The sequence below is a fragment of the Gadus chalcogrammus genome, chromosome 2 (assembly GCF_026213295.1).
Source record: "Gadus chalcogrammus isolate NIFS_2021 chromosome 2, NIFS_Gcha_1.0, whole genome shotgun sequence".
Taxonomy (NCBI): Eukaryota; Metazoa; Chordata; class Actinopteri; order Gadiformes; family Gadidae; genus Gadus; species Gadus chalcogrammus.
Genome location: NC_079413.1, coordinates 7,575,111 through 7,595,576, shown reverse-complemented (window position 1 = coordinate 7,595,576; position 20,466 = coordinate 7,575,111). Strand labels below are relative to the sequence as shown.

Below are 20,466 nucleotides of genomic sequence, written 5' to 3'. Positions count from 1 at the left end.
GTGAAGGGAATATCAATACAAATGCCAGTGTGCAACCCAAAATCTCAGTAACATGTTATGATATCTTAATAAGATAATTAAGGAAGAAAAAGCTTGAAACAAGAAAAATGCTCTAACATTAAAACTGCCTGGTAAGTAGAAATATCTTGTCCGTCAAAAAAACGGCATATATTATAGATATTGCCTTGATTTAAAATATGATTCATCTTACTAAGATTTACTTTTTTTCCATACAGTATAAGTATTCTTGAGCACGGTAACTCTTATACCTGCTCCTTAATGGAATTCACCTTAATTCTTTGGCTTTTTTAGAAACGTGTCTTGAATGAGAAGCAGAACACATGAGAAAGGAAGCCTTTACAGGGTAGTGAATGTGTTTTATTGGGCTGGTGGCTTATGACATTTGAAAATGATACATATATACATAGAAAACTGCAGTGTGACCAATGTCAAAATAAAAATATAAAGCTATTTCCTGGTTGAAAAAATCACATAGACACCATAAAGATCAAAATGAAGGCACTGATGTTAATTATATACATAACATTGCTTTTTTAGAAAGGAGGGGGCTTAGATGGAGGGAAGCTTTCACAGTTGCTCATTAAATTCTCAAACCCTCTGGAACACAAAGAACACAAACAAGAAGATTAATTCAACAATACATTTAGTTGTGTGCACCGAGGATGATCATCATGATCGCTTTATGAGACATAAAACACCGTATGTGTAAAAATATTCCGGTTAAAAATGTGTAATAAATATTCAAAACAAACAATCCCCTAAGGAAGGAGATACCCCTTACGTTAGACATCTTGCGAAAAAACATGAAACAATACAGCACTTGGATTTAAGGTCCTCTGCTCTGAAATGCCATGGCATGAAAACACGATGCCACCTGGCTAGGTTTCTGTAGAACAGATGTGAAAAATACTTGAATGAAATTGTGGCCCTTTGGGATTCTGTTTTTGTCCGCCATAGTGTGCAATAACCTAGGATTTCCCCTAGACGTATGAACAAACAACATAACCAAGCTTATAATGTCAGAGGAAGACCAACATGTACATAGGTTCTTCAACACATAATATTTACTGTATGACAAAGAAAATACATAGATCACATATGGATTCAAACAAATACTACGTCTATTTGGAGCAACCCCATAAAAAAGGATTGTGTACATTAATGGTATTTCAATGCTGCACTATGTGCTTTTATGAAATGTGATATTATTTTTAAAATATATTTTTTAAACGCTTCCTATAGTGACTCCTAGGCTCTATGACATCATAAACCATCCGTCACAATGGTAAAAATGATGAGAATGCAAGTATTACATCGAAATCCCTTGATTCTTGCCAGCGAGCAACAATGATAAAGATATTGACAACGATAATGCATAACACGTGTGAATCTCCCTCAACGGACTCCTAAAAACCGCAGGCATATTCAGGGCATCAAAGTGCCCCCATTCTTTTTCAAATCAAGGCTGGCTTTTCTTGCATGCAACCAAATAATACTACATTGAAAATAACCAAACCCCCGCATTTCCTCTCACCACCTCTCATCCGTCATTAGTAATCTAGACCTGTCCACCAAAATGTATTACTTTATTGCAATGAGAAATCCTTTGTTTTAATTTCAGGGGAAAGGCCTTATCATGTCTGATTGTACGGTACTTCTTTATGTGCTCTTATGAGCTTAACCCTTACAATGTTGAACTAATGTAGGTGATGAAACATAAAACAAATTCCAATCAGGCTTTTTTTTTACTGCCAAAATACAAAGGACATTTATACAAATGTATACATTCGCTTGTAATTTTCCGTCCACAGTTTTAGAAACTACAGCTTTTTTTCCGGCTAGATTACATTCTACAGTAGGTGTTGCAGGTAAAAAATCTATCAAAGTGCATGCCAAAATAGATCTGATGGATTTGCTTATACATGTCACCGACAAAAAAAGGAAAAGCCTTTAAATGGCTTGAATAGAGAAAGATAGAGACTACGGTGTTCCCGGTTCATTCGGAAGATTGATTTTTGCAAATACAGTGCAAATTTTTACTTGGCCCGGGGGGTCAGGTTAACAAACACTGAAAGTGCAGCCTAATGAAATATCACTCGGTGGGTGCTCTGAATGTTAAATGCATTTTAAGAGCAAATCGATAAGAGCTGGCTGTTGCAAGGCATGTTCAATCAGCAATGTTGGAGACCCTGTATTTGTTCTACAGGCACTGTACCCCATGCTTCCAAATCACTGAAAATTACAGCTTTCTTCTTAAATACTTAAATATATAAAACTTTGTTATTCCTTCTTTTTTAAAACAGACACTGTACAGATCTGGTACCAATACATATAAAAAGAAAAATTACAAGTGCGTTTACTTTAGAAAGGATACCTTCCAGTTGACCATATAAAAATATGTAGCCTTAGTAGCAGTTTTTCGTTCTCTGCTCCACTAGCATATCAATATGATGCTACATCTCTCTATGCAATAACGAGAATACCTTGATTTTTTAATTCAGCCCTTTCCTCTTGTACCACTTGCTGCTGCACTCAGCATTAAGGACCCCTTGATTCAATCCCACTAGTAGCCCCTACGAACCACTAGCAGCTTGTTCTTATCTTATCTGTTTCATTCCCACTTTCCTGCACCCCTCACTCTAAAAAACACTTTCTCTCTCCCATCCAACTTCTCGCTCGTTCCATCAGAAACGTACACTGTACGTCTTGATTCGGACTCAGTCGATCTTTTCAACTTTACCGATAATCTTCTCTTCGAAGATGGGCAAAACGGCGTGATCTTCACGCACTTCCTCGAAAACCACCCCGCAATCAAACTCGTCGCTTAACTTCTTGAAATAAAACCTGGAGAAAAAAAAGGAAAGAAAGTTATCTCCGTTTATTTCGATTTGCGTCTTTGTGGAGTACATAATCATTTATCTCACTGTGTTTCTGAATTTGAAGGAGATTTTAGCATCACATATTTTAGCAATCACGTCACACATGTAATTTGCATTTTAAATGTTCACATTAATCAAAGAAACTGATGCTCTCAACAACGTGGATGCTACTGGGTCAGAGTGTGACAAGCTAAAACACAGCATGAATTGAAGACTTAATTCGTCTGAAGACTTTGCCAGAAATAAATGTCATGTTTTAGAGTGCATTATCAGTTGGTCGCCCTGTACCTGTGACACCTGGGTCAAGATCTGATCTTAATAAAGTTAAGTAGAGCGAAGATAGAGAGGTTTTGGTAGAGGTCTGTTTAAGCTGTGTCCAAATAAAAACAATTTATCACAGGCAAACCAACACAAAAATGAAAATATAAATTTGATGTGACACAAACCGGTGGATATGTCGAGGGCCGATTGTTCAATTTTTTAATTTGGCCCCTCTATTGAAAGGTCAGGGCTAATATAATTGAATGATATCAAGTCTAAGCATCGCAAATTTATCATCCTTCATATACCATAATTAGAGTTCTTATGATACATGGTTTGTGTAGATATTTTGACCTGAAAAATATGGCGATAAATACATAATAAAGCACAGGTTTTGCATGCTTATAAGTCTGTTTTGGGTTGGCGTTGAATTTAGCCAACAATGGTTATGATGGAGTAAAAGTGGAGAATCGTATGGATTTAGGGATTTGCTTTCTCACATTATTGCTCTTGGGGTGAGGGGTGGGGCCCGGATACGGGCACTCTCAGAAAGAAGAGATGAATGCCTTGTTTCCACCGAGGTACGGTTCGGTACAGTACGGTTCGGTACAGTACGGTTCGGTACAGTACGGTTCGGTACAGTACGGTCGGTGCGGCTCGGAGCGGGACAGCTCGGTTTACGCTAAATCCGGCTCGCGTTTCCCCCGCCGGCAGTACCCTTATGGTAGGGCGGGGTTTAAGCCCGATGGCCGAAAAATAGGTACGGCTCAGCACGCTTATTTTGGGACCCTGCCCCGCTTTTCGCTGATATAAGCTAGCGTGCCGCACCGTACCGCACAGAACCGTAACACACGACTCGGTGGAAACGAGGCATAAGAGACACACACACATACTCTGCAGTTTGTACCTGTAGCTGCCTCTCTTGGTGAGCAGCTCCTTGAACTGACCCAGGGTGACCACCCGGCCCTTCACGGACGTCCGGTAGGGGATGGGTTCTCCACAGAAGTAGTAGGCCACCGTGGTGTTCTCGCTCGGCTGCCTCCTCGCCGCTTTGTGTCTGGAAGAAAGTACGACAAATACCGTAAAACATGGGATAAATGTGTGGCGATATTTTTCTGTCTATAAGACAGATAGAGAAGTATAGATAAGATAGATGGATAGATGGGTTGATAAAATAGAAACTATAAATAGATGTATGCATCCAGCTGCAATATGACAAGTCCAATTAACCCTCTGGTGTGACTTCTCAGTATCACCTCACAGAGCTTGTTTCAATGTAGGGAGCACCATTATTATTATCAGACAGGCCTCTCCCTCTTCCTCTCTCTCTCTCTCTCCCTCCCTCTCTCTTCACTCCTCTCTTCTCCTCCATCTCTCCATCTCTCTCTCGGTCTTCGTCTCTCTCTCTCCCTCTCTGAGTCACGGCACAGTAAGTAACAGAGCATCTGTGTTATTACGAGCATAAAATAGGACAATAAAACACAATATCGGGGAAAGCATCACCGACGACCACCCACAGAAAGCGATAACGGCTACAACCGAAGCCGCATGCATGACTGAAGCATCCGTTATTGAAATGCATTATGCGTGTCTAACCGAATATTTATTTCCCAACATATAATTTCCCCATAGCCCGACCCACAGATGACAGGAAGCCCCCCGAGGACCTGGGAACAATTAACGATAACATCTGATAGACTGCCTCTAGATTGAACCCGATGCCGCTGTTTGCTTCACACAGTACAGTCGGTGCTAATGGGATTGAAAGGTCACTCAAACTGTGTATTTTGACATTCCGTGATAGCTCAATGTATAGGCTTAGTGTGGCAAGCTATGGCAGGCTTTGTTGTTTGATTCAAATCAGTCCAGTTGTTATGGTTGTTTGACACATTTCTTTGGTGCAAAAATGTAACTGATAACAACAGTGTTGCACAGCTACTGCAGTGAATACACTTAGATCAAATTTGTTAATTTGTGCACGACAATTAAAAGGCTTTCTAGTGCCATTGTTGCAAGCAGAACGTAAGAAATCAGCCCTGAAGATGAATTCTAAGAATTGTGTGGTTTGATCCAACATGAAAGAAAAATTGATTTTATCTACCTGCCAACAGTTTGCATACATGAGTCAAGGGGTCAGAAACGAATCGATCTCAGCCATTCCGAGCTGCTGGTACAAAATGAGAAGCTGTCCTTGTGCGAATTGAGCTCCTTTTAATATTTGTATGAACGATCAGAGAATACATAGCCCAGCTATCCAAGGTTGTGAATATGTTTTTTAATTGACTTGCTGTTACCGCCATCTAATAACACAGTGAGTCCAGTTGAGTACATAATTATCTACAAACATGCGCCTTAATGGCCTCTGCTTGAATGCAATGCAGTGGTTATTCAGTAAACACGGGGCACATCGTGATGTGTTTACCACGAGCCCAGCTCCCGTTCAGAGGGAAACAGTCCAGTGTAACCCACACGATACGACGCGGTGACGACAGTGAGCAGGTCAGACATCTTCATCTGTAAATGTTGAAATATCCACATTTTTATCTGCCCCCCGCTAGTGCATTAAAACCATGTGGGCGATGCGCCTCGAAGCGACCCGGGTTACATTCTGACCAGTGATCCTTCAAGGCCTCTCTCCTGCCCTTTGTCCAACTCCCACGTCTCTCTTCACTGTTATGATATAATATATACTGTATATAAAACATCAATATGATATAGTTCAGAAAACAAAAAAAATATCATTGTTAATTCTTTTTACCACTGCTGCCTCTTCCCTTCCACATGGGAAATGCATCCTGCTTCATCAACATGGTCGTTTATATTCAGCAGGAACAGGGTTCTCCTGATTAAGCGTAGAGTGCATACACATTGCATTGCAGTGAACGGCTTTTAGGAAATTGCTTTCAATTGTGTGAAGGGTCCACACATTACCGAAAGTCATAAGAAAAGTAATCAAACCACTAGCACATGAAGCAGCCCCAAACTACAGTCGAGTGAATGAGCTGCTGGGATCACCCATCAAGGATTACTTTCAGGGTCTTTGGACAAACCACAAGGTCAAGCTAAAGACAGCGCAGGCGGCTGAGAGAGGTGGGAGCTATGAACTACGGCATGGGGGGGGGGGTCATGTGACCAATGATATTGGGGGTGGTCATGTGATCTATGACATTGGGTTGGGGATAGGGTTCATGTGATCTACGACACGGGGTGGGGGGTGGGGGTCGTGTGATCTATGACACAGGGTGGGGGGTGGGGGTCATGTGATCTATGACACGGGGTGGGGGTCATGTGATCTATGACACAGGGTGGGGGTGGGGGTCATGTGATCTATGACACAGGGTGGGGGTGGGGGTCATGTGATCTATGACACAGGGTGGGGGTGGGGGTCATGTGATCTATGACACAGGGTGGGGGTGGGGGTCATGTGATCTATGACACAGGGTTTGGGGGGCATGGGTCATGCGATCCATGACACAACGGTGGTCATGTGATCCACGCCAAACGGATTGATCATGTGATCTCATGGGCGGTGGTCATGTCGGCTATGACGGGGGCGTCCTAGGTGACCAATGACGTAAGGAACCAGGGTGGGCGGTGGAATCGGGGGGTGGGGTACGGGGGAGGAGGCGAGCAAGGGGACGTACTCAGGCTCGGAGGGACTGCAGTCAGAGACGGCGGGCACCTGGTCCAGCGGCGGGAACAGGGCCGGCCTGACGGCCGTTCGGCCCCTCTGGATCACCTCCATCACATACCTGGGGGGGACCGCAGACCCCGCTGGTTAGACACAGCCCCCGTCTAACCCCACCGGCAGCACCGCGCCCAACACGCCTCACGCTGCTCTGATCCCGCCTCCGACACGAGGGTGGACAGTATGTGACCGACAGCAGGACCCGACCAATGGGAGAGTGGCTCGGTATATAATCCAAGGGAGAATGGTCTTACTCATTGTTCACACTGCATCCCAAAAGTGTCCCGAACCCAAAGGTGGTTTCATCATATGTGACAAAGATTACATTTCTTTCAAAAAAATGTGTACAGCACAAATCACAAGGGATCTGAAGGGAAACCTTCATTTGTGGTCCAAAGGTTAAGAACCAGGTCAGATTTTTAGCAATCCAACCTGTCAATGCCTGAACAGTCGTATCAGAATTCATGCAACTTTATTTCACTGCACTGGTAGGAGTCGCCTGGGGAAAATGAACTTGGAGCACAGCTGCGATGGAGGGGAACAGACAGTAGTAGTAGTCCTTCACAGTACTGATGTTGTTTAAAGTAGCCCTTGACATCCTGAAGTTGCTGCTCTATTGAAGCCTTCCACACAATGATCCCAGTGCTCTCATCTCCAACTCTGCGCCCACACACACACGCTTTTCAGTACAGAAGTTGCAGCCATCGCTCCACAAAGAGCCGTACGTCTTTGTTATTGTTTCTTTTGCGCATGCAGGTCGGTTCCGACTGTGAGCAGTTACCACCAGCCTCTGATATTGGCCACATTTAAAATATAACGCAAACAGCCAAACAGAAAAAAACAATTCCAAGCAATAAATCTTAATTGAGCACTCCAGTTTGCAGTGTGAACGGAGCCAAAGAGACGCCGGTATTACAGTATTGACAAACAGCTCATCACCTCATCTAGCAACCACTTAGCTCTCAAAGCTTAGTTATGGTTCCACATCGACGCAACGCAAGGGGGTTTACGGACCCTTTACGTCCTTGCGGACCCTCCTTGCGTCCACCGCAAGGGCCTGACGTGCGTCTCCCAAAAATGTGTGTCGAGGCGACGCAGCAGCAAGGGCTGTGATTGGTCCGCTCGCTAAAACCCGACGCAGAACCAAAACAGGTTCACGACTGCGTCGAAGCAACGACCACATCGTCTGCGTTGTGACAACGTGGGACCATGACTAATACCTCAACAGTGCGTTGGCTTGGCGATTCGATGACTCCCGGTTGCGTCGTCATAGGGATGAACCATTGAATGGAAAACAAGAATGGAGTGACCACCGGTGAGACCAGTCTCACCGGGGTCTCCCCGCCCTCCTCACCTCTGCTTGGGCTGGGCGGCGGCCGTGGCTCCGCCCCTGACGCTCTCCTCCTCGAGCCGCCGGCGCACCTCCTCCAGCTGGGTCAGGGGGTTGGGCGCCAGGTTGGGGGGCATGGTGGGGTCCTGGATGAAGGGGTGGGACGGCCGCGCGCTGCCGACGGCCGCGCCGGTGCCGCCGCCGTTGTTGTTGTTGTTCCCTGCGGCGCTTCTGGGAACACAACGTCGTTTGTTTGTCCTTCCTGCAGTGTGTGTGTGTGTGTGTGTGTGTGTGTGTGTGTGTGTGTGTGTGTGTGTGTGTGTGTGTGTGTGTGTGTGTGTGTTCGTTCACACTTAATGGAAAACAGCAGAAACCTCACCACTCAAGATTCAAATTATGTATTTATTTATTTTTCGCTCGTATGCTGGCAAATATTAGTTTATCGTGCATTTGTTGTGTGCCTTTGGTTGATTGGGCTTTTCATGGAAAATAGAAAGACGACAAAAATAACACTTCCAAAATAAGAAACCCCATCATTCTCTCTTCTCTAGCTCTCTGACAAACTCACTCTCTAACTGACTTTCTCTGTCTCTCACTCACTAACAAACTCATGCCATCTCTCTCTCTCTCTCTCTCTCTCTCTCTCTCTCTCTCTCTCTCTCTCTCTCTCTCATCTCTCTCATCTCTCTCTCTCTCTCTCTCTCTCTCTCTCTCTCTCATCTCTCTCTCTCTCTCTCTCTCCTCTCTCTCTCTCTCTCTCTCCTCTCTCTCCTCTCTCTCATCTCTCTCTCCTCTCTTCTCTCTCTCTCTCTCTCTCTCTCTCTCTCTCTCTCTCTCTCTCTCTCTCTCTCTCTCTCTCTCTCTCTCTGCGGCTGTCACTCACCCGTAGGGGCTCCTCTTGTGCCGGCCTGACTCCTTCTCTCCCTCCATCATCCACAGCAGGATCTTGTGGTTCCGCTCCAGCTCCTCCGGGGGTCCCAGTGGGACGTCCTCTGGCTTCTTCAACGCCCGCTTGCACAACGCCGCTGAGCCTTTCGTGCTAAAACAAGTGACCAAAAGAAACTCACTTAAGAACATGTTGATGGGGGAAGAACATCTATCCATCGATACGATTCATTGGTATTGTCTCATGTTTATCAAATCTTTCTTTTTGGTGCATTTAGAACAAGGAATGCGTGTTAAACATTCCATTTCTCTCCCAGTATTGATCTCGTACACCTTATTTCCCCTGAGCAAGGATGAATGTGTAAGAGTGCTGTCTGTCGGTCAATCTACAGTATGTATCTATCTATTTGCCTCGATTTATCTATATATATATCTGTCTATCTATCTTTCTATCTAACTATATATCTATTTCTCTGTCTGTCTGTCTGTCTGTCTGTCTGTCTGTCTGTCTGTCTGTCTGTCTGTCTGTCTGTCTGTCTGTCTGTCTGTCTGTCTGTCTGTCTGTCTGTCTGTCTGTCTGTCTGTCTGTCTATCTATATCTCTCTCTGTCTGTCTGTCCGTCTGTCTATCTAACTGTCTATCACTCTCTCTGTCTGTCTGTCTGTCTGTCTGTCTATCAGTCTATCTTTCTACCTATCCGTCCCTTTGTCTGTCTTTGACAATCCATCCATCCATCCATCCATCCATCCATCCATCCATCCATCCATCCATCCATCCATCCATCCATCCATCCATCCATCCATCCATCCATCCATCCATCCATCCATCCATCCATCCATCCATCCATCCATGAGCCTAAAGCAGAGTGACGCTCGCGGCCCACCTGTGGCCCCCGGGGTCCACGGAGACGGTGCTCATGCCGTCGGCGTAGTTGCGGCTCTTGGAGGCGTAGAGGTCCACGCCGCCGTCCCCCTTGGGGGCGTGTCTCCCAGCGGAGGAGAGGCCGTCCGGCGAGCGGGACTGGACGGGGGAGTGCCGCCCCGTGCCGGGGGTCTGGCCCCCGGGGGTCCGCATGACCCGCTGCACGTGGTCGTCCAGGATGCTCTCGGGGTTCTCCTCGTGGGCGTCGCCCAGCAGGAGGGCGTAGTGGGCGTGGCCGTGCGGTGGCGGTGGCTGCTGGCAGTGGGCTCCCGCCCCCGGCCTGTGATTGGCCGGTGGTGCGGCGTGGCTTTCGAGGTCGTCGTCCTCCTAGACGATAATAAAAATAACAACGAAAGAGTCTTTCTTTATAAACGGAAAGATATTTGGATATTTGTCAAAACAAATAATTTTGAAACCTTTATAACAACGTTTTTCTGAAAGACTTTGCTATAGAAAATTAAAATTACTTTTTTTTAACTCATGACCACAGAAGTAATTATAAACCCTTTTTTCTACTTATTTTAGGCCTTCTATTAAGACAAATGCCACCAAACAATGCTGCGATATTCAATGTTATAATCACTGTAGCCTGCAGATGTCCGATTTTCACCCCCTGTTCGTGCCGTCCGCCATTGTTCGTGCCATCCGCAATTGGATGTTTGGGAATTTGGAGGTGAAACTATTTTAATTAATAAGATGTGAGTTTTATTTTTACTCATGCACACAGAGGATGTGAGAAGAGGATGATAAACAGGGCCCCCACTTCCCCGTTGCAATACGGCACATCAGGGCCAATATTGAAATTCATTCACCCGTAATTATTAATAATACTGCCTGTTAACACCGACACTGAAAAATGAATCACATCTGCACGAGGCCAGTGTTTGGGAGAGTGGAACTAACAGGTGGTTAAAAACAAGCAAGAAGGGTTATGACAAAGAGTCGAGCTGCCTGCTTCTTGGGAATATGATAGACGATCTGAAGAGATTTCAATATAAATATTATGATTGTCCCGACAGAATGGCACATTTACCAAAGTCCACGTGAAACCAACACGATAGTGTAGGACTTTAAATCATTCTGCACTCCTTAAGCGATTGCCATTCTGCTATATCCATCTGTTTGACTTCTTGTTGGAGACGTCAAGATAACAGGGACTGAAGAATAAGTGGGTTTTGACTTTTGAGTTACACATTCACTTCAAAGACCAATGGCGATAATGGATTTCATGCTTAATTCAATTTTTTTAAACAAAATTGGATTAAATTTAGACAAGGGCTGCTGGCAAACCACCAGATATGAGTTTACTAATGATTGTGCCGGATGCACACGAGCCACTCGGCCAGAAAAGAAAATCATTGATTTGAAGGAAAAAGAGAATCTCAGCAAAGTTCATGCACTTGATCCGTTTCTAAGATATGTAAATTACAACTTGTGTTCGATTTTCTTTTGCCTGTAGTTGTAGCATCTGAGGCTGGATGCCAACGGCTCTGAAAATCTCTGCTTTGGGGTTGACTACTGAGGCACATTTCCATTTTGGTTCAAAACACACAAAAAACATTTAATGGCGGTCCAATCGAGATCAAAAAGGCAGTGGAGTACATTAGGCTAACAAAACACTGAGAGAGAGGGTCTAATTCCAGAGATGAAGCAGTCGTTGGCAGAACTAAAACACAACGATGAAGGACTTCATAGCCAAAGGGTTCATTGTGTTTTTTTTGTGTGTTATTCATTATTTCATTGTAATACATTTGGGTCCCTGTGGTAATTGCTGAGTGAGTTGTTGGCAGCATGAGAGGAAAACTTATAATCAGGACACGCACTGGTTTTTAACTGTGGTTAAGTGACCCTGAGTCCTTGAGAATGATTGGATTGTAGTTCTGGGAGAACGCTGGGTTGGCTCCAATTTTCGTACAGTAGTGGTGTAACACAACCTTCAAATGAAAAGATCAGATCGATGCACTGACATGCAGTATATTTGGATACACTGCATGTCGTTGTAGGTCCATCCGTCTACCTTGTATACATTGAAGAATGGCTGGCCGATCCAAAAGAAAACAAAAGTTCCGGCCGGGTCCACTATTTTCTAGTGCTTGCTGGGAGCTGCTTTAACCAATTCAGCCTTTTTTCCCCCCTGTCATCTCATGGTAGACACTTGTTTGGAGTCCAACAGTTTGCGGTTCATCAATAATGCATCATGACATCAACAAGGCATTCCCACTGGGCCCCCATGCAGTGTAAGGAAACGCACATGAACCCAGATTTCTACAACATATTGGCTACTGTTATCCATCAGATTTCCTGCAGAGCAGAAAAAACAAGACTGCACCACCACATCGCATTGAGTGGTCGGCTCCCTGACACACACACACGCACGCGCACGCACACGCACACGCACACGCACACACACACACACACACACACACACACACACACACACACACACACACAGACACACACAAACATTCACTCAAAATACCAGCAGCTAGAAGTCGAGTGAAAGCGCTCTGATTTCTCGGAGATGGGCCGAGAGCCTCTGGGGAAATGAAGCGGCGCCCGCTCCTTACCAGCCGTACTCTCCTGAGCCGCTCCTCCAGGCGCTCCTGGGCCTCCCGCTCCCGCTGCACCGCCTCCAGCCTGCTGATGAGGTCCGCCGCAAACCGGCCCGGCTCCACGTGGATGTCCTTTGGTATCCGATGTGTGCGCTGCAGGGGGGAGCCAAACGACACACCGTCGGCTTGTTGTCGGACCGATGGCACGGTTAAGGATGACAACGGCTCGTTTCATTTTTGTTGCGCAATTTCGAGACCACCCCAAAGCCTTCGACATCGTGAGGGTGTGTGTGTGTGTGTGTGTGTGTGTGTGTGTGTGTGTGTGTGTGTGTGTGTGTGTGTGTGTGACACCCCATCCAGTAGCAGTGTGTAGCACCCAGAGCCAGGCCCCTACCCAGGCACATCCGCCAGAAGGTGTGAAACGAATAAAAGAAAAATTGCAATTGTAATGGTAATTCTGTTCTTTACTGAACACAGAATATAGTAATATATCACACATTGTGATATGCACGATGCACAATTTGTGACAAATATATCCCACCGCCTCTGACTAATGACTTCATACAGCTGCATAGCACATAGCTACTTCATCCTACTTAGTCCCATCGCGTGCGTCTACTACCAAGCTAAAGTGCCGGTTGTTCTTGAGTGTGATCCAGAAATCTGCTTTCATCAGTCAAGAATAAACAACGGTTGACCTTTGCTGAGCGGCCGGCTAACCGTTCACGGTTCATATGCAAGGCGAGGAGGCCACTTCATCCCTCTCACTGAGGTCAGCCCCCTGGGTGGGTGTGTGGGCGCCATGTCGGGCTCATCTGCCAGGTTTAACCTTCTTAAGGTTGAACCTCCAGTCTTATTCTGCTTGTGGAGGCGGTCGCTCAATGCACGACAAGCCACGCGACTGGGTCGCCCTTTGCACCCTGGGACGCAACCTCTGCAAGCGATGGAGATTGGCCAGTGGCCTGCGTCTCATGGAATGACCTCGCCGACGACTGAAAATGTCCAAGAATGGGTCGATGCTCTGTTTGTACATTGTTCTTATTCAAATGTGCCTCTGTGTCGTGATGCATGTGCCTACTGAGATATTTGATCGGTTATTGTACTGATTTGTGAATAGTTATAAAATACCAAGAGTTACAAACCTTCCAAACCCAACGGAAACCGGATGATAATAAATCATGAATTATAAACCAGAAATATCATAACCACCGATTGCCGATTACATGCGTTTTCAAACCCAGCGGATCAAACTCATTAGATGTGATAGGTATTGAGGTGGTTTTTATTCAGATCCAAAGGAAGCGCTGGGGTCATGCGAGGGACGCGTGCTCTCCGATAGGCAGCCGATGCGCTGCGCATCCTAATCGGGTAGAAGAAAAAACGGTTCACTCCCGGGACTAATTAAAGCTACTGTTCCCTTACCGTGGGGAAGAGGGAAGAAGAAGAGGAAAAAGGAAAATTATAAGAAAAGGATAAAAAAAAATTGAACAGGATAAAATAAGAACATTTGGAGCGGAACAGCAGAGCTACTGAGTCCCCACTTCCAAGTGCGCTGGGTACACACAGCTTAACAGAGGTAACACTCCTGACAGCCCTCTCTTACGCCAGCAGCAGCAGCTATTCTTACATCCATCACAGCTCCGCTGCTTCACCCAAGAGCTTACACCTATGAGCATGCTCTTCAATGGTGGCGGCGGTGGTGATGGTGCAGGTGGTGCAGAATGAGAGACGTGCGTGCGCGTGTGTGTGTGTGTGTGTGTGTGTGTGTGTGTGTGTGTGTGTGGGTGTGTGTGTGTGTGTGTGTGTGTGTGTGTGTGTGTGTGTGTGTGTGTTTTTGTGTGTGTGTGTGTGTGTGTGTGTGTGTGTGTGTGTGTGTGTGTGTGTGTGTGTGTGTGTGTGTGTGTGTGTGTGTGTGTGTGTGTGTGTGTGTGTGTGTGTGTGTGTGTGTGTGTGAGTGAGACAGAGGGTTGGGCGGGTGAGGTTTAGAGAGAGGGAAAGGGATTGAACCTCCGAAATAACTCACTGGAATATGAGGTAAAGGCACTCTCCCGTTTGCTTTGGCGCTCTCGTGCATCTCGCGCCGATGCTGCTTGCGGTTTCGGTAGGGTGGAACCCCGTCTCTGGAATAAAAAAACAGCAACAAACAAACAAACAAACAACCAGAGGAAGAAAAAATGACATTTTCCGTGAGACGTGCGTTGGAAATAAACATTGCCAGTAATTGCAACGGAGGTGCGAGTAACATACATTCAATCACTAGTTCAGAGCATTTTCATTGCTATGAATGAATACATAGAAGCCAAGATCCTTCAGGTTCAATCTATAAAGGAGGAACCGTTTGATATTGAATCCATAACAACAGCATTCATGATAATCGGAGCGTTGAGTGTTCCCGTTCTAGTGTCAGAATCTCCTGTTCAGGAGTCAGGAGTTGCTACAATATAATGGCCCATAACTAGCAACAGAAGACAACTGCTAACCGCCACTAATGGGTTCAGTGTTTCAAAGCGCGACGCGGCAGAGGAGAACGGGAGGAGGTAGACACTCTGATGGCGCCTCCGCTCATTTTCCGCGACATGAATTCTCGCTTACAGCTTTGTAAAACTCCTCTGAGGGGGGGTGAAATAAAAGGTTGAGGAGCGAGCAGCGATGGATGCCATTAACCTCTGTATAGCACCTGTAAGTGGGCGCACGCGTGCGTGTGAGGAGAACACTCACAGACTGCTATCGGTGAGGGAAATGGTGTCTGCGTCGCTGGACATGCTCTGCTGCTCGCTGTCGTTGGCGCTGGCGGCGGGGGCCATGGCGTAGCCGCTGTTGACGTAGTACGGCAAGGCGGGCTCTGGCCATGCTGCGCGTCTGGAGGAGAACCACAAACAGTAAACAAAAACATTAGAGGCAGATTTACACTTGGTTGTTAGGTTTCATAACACGTTTGGGGTTGACATTGTCGTAATTCCGCCCGATGCGTTTTGTAACTTTTCAAGAATGTAGGCAGCTATGAGAATGAATTCAGACAGCTGATTGTTAGATTTTTTTCAGTTATTGGGAGTACATGTGGTTAAAGTATAGCTAGAGCTAAGCCTATTCTAAATGTTTCTCTAAAGCAAAAGATCGGTGTCCAAAGCCTGTCAGTGTCCAAACCTACAGAGGTTGAAGAGGAGTCAATGTGTGATAGATAATCAATTATGGGCCAATTCATTGTAATTGAGTACCCGACAGCTGGTTTACAAGAGGGTCGATTCACTGATTGACTCTTATTGACTTAACGTGTTGCTTTTCCAAGTGCCCTGACCGTCTCCACAACAACCCCTTAAATCTAACTTAATCTTAAACTTAAACTTGCAGCATGTAATTTAAGCCTGTAGGTCTTACTTTTGCACTGCAGTAGACAGTGAAACTTCTCATTGTTATGCTCTACAGACCAAATTAATCCTGAGAAAAACTGGAGAAACCTGGAAAAGAGCAGCCATGGTTGCATTGGTTTCAGTCTATAGACACCGAAGTGAAAGGCTACAGTGTGCAAGCTTGAGTTAACTTAACTGCTTCAAATCGATGACCCAACCTTGACCATTTTGAATCCATTGTTGGAAATGTGTAGCAGAAAATGACCTCTAGTTGCACTTGCAGCCATGTGCCTTCATTTTCTGACAATAAAACAGTCACTATCCAAATACAATAGTAGCATAGAGAAATACAACAGCAACACAGAGAATGTCTGACGGTAAACACGCTGCCGGACAAATTGGATTGACCTACGTTGAGACCGATCAGCAGCATTAACAGACGTTATGGAAAGTAAAGTAACTGAGAATTGGCATCTCATGCCCCTTATTTTGGCTAGTTTTCCAGAAAGCTGATATTAAATAATGCCTCTCCATTTTGTTGTTTCTTTACATACAATCTCGGACAAAATAGATTAATAAAATCAATCCCGACAATTACCACATCATCAAACATGATCCTGCCTAAAAACATTTACCATATTGATGTAATATCACAAAAAACAAACATGAGGAATTCAAGTTTTTCTATCGTTTTCATAGTTTTATTTTCTCTGTGTATCCCCAAAGTAAACAGAGTTATTAATCTCAAAGAGAAGGTAGTGCTCACAAGACACCCGCTTGGCCCAGGAGGATGCTTATGGATTCAGCAGCACAAGCATCACACAGGGAGTGGTGTGGCAGAGGCTGGTCTGAAGGTTATTCACTTAGCAGTATCAGTCTCCCAGAAAACCGGATTTAACGTGTGAGAGGAGCACCTGTGGTGGAGCTCTTCAGAGATCTAAGATGCAGCACTTGACCGGAAAGGTTGTTTTGGTTTTTTTATAGAGCCATCCAGAAAAAGCAATGCAACTACAGACAGACCAGAGCTGGAAAAGACTGATAGCAAGTGGACTCTGAGGCTCTCTCTACAAATCAATAGTTCATTTAGGCTTAATGAAGCCTATGCCCAGAGGTACTGATGCAGCAAAGTCCAGAACAAGTAGTTGAACTAATTGTTAGTATCATTGTTATTCTTCTTATTACTATGCGTTTGTTCTGACAGCGTTATTGGAACACCTAACAAGAAGTTTATATGAAGCACATTTATGAAAGTACAAGAACAAAACATTGCAAACTAACCAACAAACAACAAAATGTGTGGATGACAGATCGCATCCGCCCTAGATCCAAGTAAGACTATATAGTCATGATCCAGCCTGAACCTCTCCAGCCTGTCAGAGAAGCTCAGATCCTCAGAACAGCCGAGGTGTAAGTCCCAAATGAATTATGAAATAAACACACCGCAATCTCACACACACATCTAACACTCTTTTATCAGCAAGCGGAAATCCTATCTAGATCACAGCTGACAGAAATAGACCTGCTCAATTCCTTTCGCAGGGAAGAACAGAGTACATGGTATGAATATGAATCCTTTTTTTAATCAATAACAGTGGCTAGAGCCAAGCGTATTTATGGCATGAATTTGAATTGTTTTTCTTTCTATCGATTACAGTCTCTAGAACCAATAACACATAAAGTACAAGGCACGCTCATGAATTACTGAGTGCTCTTGGCATTATTTTGCTCTTATTGGAGTCATTGAATAAAGGCATGTCAGTGTTTCCCACACATTGACGAGACTATGGCGGCCCGCCATAGTCTAATTTCGGCCGCCATAGTCTCTGCGTGCACATGAATTATTATTATTATTAAAAAAAATAAAAAAATTTTTTTTTTTTTTTTTTTTTGCTCAGGCGAAGTTTGAAGACATACACCCCCCCCCCCCCCCCCGTCAACAATCGCTCCATACCCCCCCACCCCCCCCCCGTCAACAATCGCTCCATACCCCCCCCCCCCCCCCCCCCCCCGTCAACAATCGCTCCATACCCCCCCCCCCCCCCCCCCCCCCGGTCAACAATCGCTCCATACCCCCCGTACCCCGTCAACAATCAACAATCGCCCCATACCAGCCCCCTTCCCCCCCCCCCCCATAGTCTCCAAAATTTCTGTGGGAAACACTGCAAGTCATGCAAGGTAGATAACCTATGGTATTTTATAGAATTTGATCAAACTAACCTGGAAATAATCCCAGAAGTCCACAGAATGAATTACACAGGCACAAATAAGAAAGCTGTTGTTAAAATAACGTAGAAAAATAGATTCAGGCCTTAGGAGAGGGAGCAATAGGATTCAGAACAATAGAAGAGGGGAATGAAGGTGATGGGGGGGGATCACCTGTACTCCCCAATGTCCTGGAACCTCGAGCTGTTGGCCACGCGCTGCAACGCCGTCTCCGCCAGCAGCCTCTGGGTGACCTGGATGCACGCCGCCGCGGGCTCGCCGCCGTCCCGGCTCCTCCTGGACGACTCCCGCTCGGCCCGCCACTCCTCGTCCTCAGCCAGCGTCGGCAGGTAGTGCCCCGACGCCGCCGCCGATGCCGCCGCGTTCCCCGGGATGGAGCTCAGGTCCGCGCCGGCGGTTCTCGGGCTCTCGCCGCCGCCGCCGCCGCCGCCACCGCCGCCGCCTTCGCCCGTCGTCCGCGCGTACTCCAGATAAAGGTCCGACTTGAGGAACAGCGGGTAGGCGTTCTCCTCCATGGTGGCCTGGATCTCGGTCTGGGCCTGTTCGAACATGGCCGGGTCCACGTGGAGCTTGGCCACGCAGTCCCGGATGAAGCACTTGGTGGGCGGCTTGATGCGCCGCGACACGATGCCGTTGCCGTCCAGCACGTACTTCCGGTATATGGCCTTGGCCAGCTTCAGCTTCTTCTCCTGGTTGGTGCCGCCGCTGGCCTCCAGCTTGCGGAAGCCGCTGCACGCGAACCAGAAGTCCAGCAGGTCGGCGCAGCCCTCCTGCTTGAGGAAGCGGGCGAACAGGTGGATGCCCTCCTGGTCGTCCAGCAGGGAGTGGAGGGACTCGGCCCACTTGACGTAGGGCGGCGTCGGGGAGGCGCTGCCCTCCGGCTCGTAGCCCAGGTCCAGGTCGGGGCGCCGCGGCGTGGCCACGGACGACTCGCTCTTAGAGGCGTAGGGGAGGAGGAGGAGGGGGTTGGCGTTGGCGTGCGACGCCGCCGTCGGGCCTCCTTCGCCGAACGCCAGCTCACCTTCCTCTCCCGGGACCGGGGGTCGGGGGGCGTCCTCGGTGAAGCCGCCCCCCGGGACGGCCAGGTAGGCCCCCTTGTCGCGTACGCCTCGCATGGCGACGACCGCGGCGTCCATGCACCACGTCTGCGCGGCGACCACACCACCAGACGACCAGATGCAGAGCTCGGCTTATGCCTCCGCAGTATGTATTCTCCTACAGGGAGAGAACGCAATGAGGTAAGGTTTGGTACGAATCTTGCAAATACTAGGCATGTGATAGTGAACATAACTAACTTTCCCATAAAATAAATACAACTTAAAGCTATGGTAACAAATACAGTATATTTCTTTGCCCTAAAAGTGTTTTTTGCCCGAATATAGGTTTTCATTATCAATAGACCTATTATTGAGAACCATAACTCACGGGAAATAAAAAGTGATGGTTATTGCCGTTACTTAGAAATGAATTGTCCACAAGCAATATTTGGTTATGTTGATGTTGACAAGACATCCATAAAATGTTGCTCCTTCTTAACCAGCCTTAAATGTATTCAGATTTTTAAATACTAAGACTTCCCATTCATATAACGGTCAGTCGGTCACACTGCATCATGACTGTTATGGGAGTATACATCACAACTGTGAAACATGTAAGTATACGTGTGAAAATAAGTAATAGAGAGCCGCAAATGCACCTTTGATATTTGAGTTATGATTCTGACTGCATAACCGGCTACATTACGCTATTTAATCCCAATCTTCAATCCTATAACATTCGTGGTAAATGCACAGTCTGTGTCAAACAGGGACAGGCTACGGAGTTTACGTTGCATCAGATTTGTTTTTCCCAAAACGCCGGTATCCGCTGTAATTTGGCTACGGCGATTCGGCGTGGCGGGTTTCAAAGTATCACACGGAGAGTTAAGGAAATTATCCCTGCATTACATATACATTACACATCATAAGATACAACTATGACGCATGCAATCAGTCTCATTGTTGACCATCTCAATCAATGCGCCGGAGGAGTCTTCACCTGAACCACACGTGACAATACAATCATGCATTTCTAAATTGCAACCGGCTTATAATAACAGTGTGATGCTATAAACCCGTTATCACCCCGTGATCGACTGAAGGACTTGATGTTCGGCGGTATCGGTTCGCTTTGTACGAGTACTGTACTAGCTACACCCCTCTGCTCCTTTGAAGTGTGCCTCACATCACATTCATATCTTGGCCTCTAGAACAGAGTACAACACCAGTGGGTGGGGGAGGGGTAATAGAAACAAACTCTGTACAGACATAGCCGGGCCCTTCTGCAGCCGACCGACAAGTGCACAACTTTGCGAGGCAAT

At 46.3% G+C, this 20,466-nt stretch overlaps 1 protein-coding gene across 1 annotated transcript; it reads right to left on the bottom strand.

The window, feature by feature from the left end:
- Window positions 1-367: 367 nt before the first annotated feature.
- axin1 (axin 1) lies at window positions 368-20,210 on the bottom strand. Its single transcript, XM_056578617.1, has 10 exons — window positions 19,804-20,210; window positions 18,261-19,322; window positions 15,256-15,396; window positions 14,561-14,657; window positions 12,553-12,690; window positions 9,948-10,312; window positions 9,063-9,218; window positions 8,204-8,410; window positions 4,069-4,218; window positions 368-2,865 (listed from the first exon to the last, which is right to left on the bottom strand). The coding sequence occupies exons 2-10, from the start codon at window positions 19,241-19,243 to the stop codon at window positions 2,739-2,741; spliced, it is 2,364 nt and encodes a 787-aa protein (XP_056434592.1). The 5' UTR covers window positions 19,244-19,322; window positions 19,804-20,210; the 3' UTR covers window positions 368-2,738.
- Between the last annotated feature and the right edge of the window lie 256 nt (window positions 20,211-20,466).

What these genes read in the sequence shown, in the direction of transcription:
- axin1 (XM_056578617.1), bottom strand. Translation starts at nt 19,243, where the DNA reads ATGGACGCCGCGGTCGTCGCCATGCGAGGCGTACGCGACAAGGGGGCC. An exon ending in TCCCTCACCGATAGCAGTCT is followed by an intron (nt 14,658 to 15,255) that starts GTGAGTGTTCTC and finishes TTTTTATTCCAG; the next exon opens with AGACGGGGTTCCACCCTACC. An exon ending in ACCAAGAGAGGCAGCTACAG is followed by an intron (nt 2,866 to 4,068) that starts GTACAAACTGCA and finishes TTTTTTCTCCAG; the next exon opens with GTTTTATTTCAAGAAGTTAA.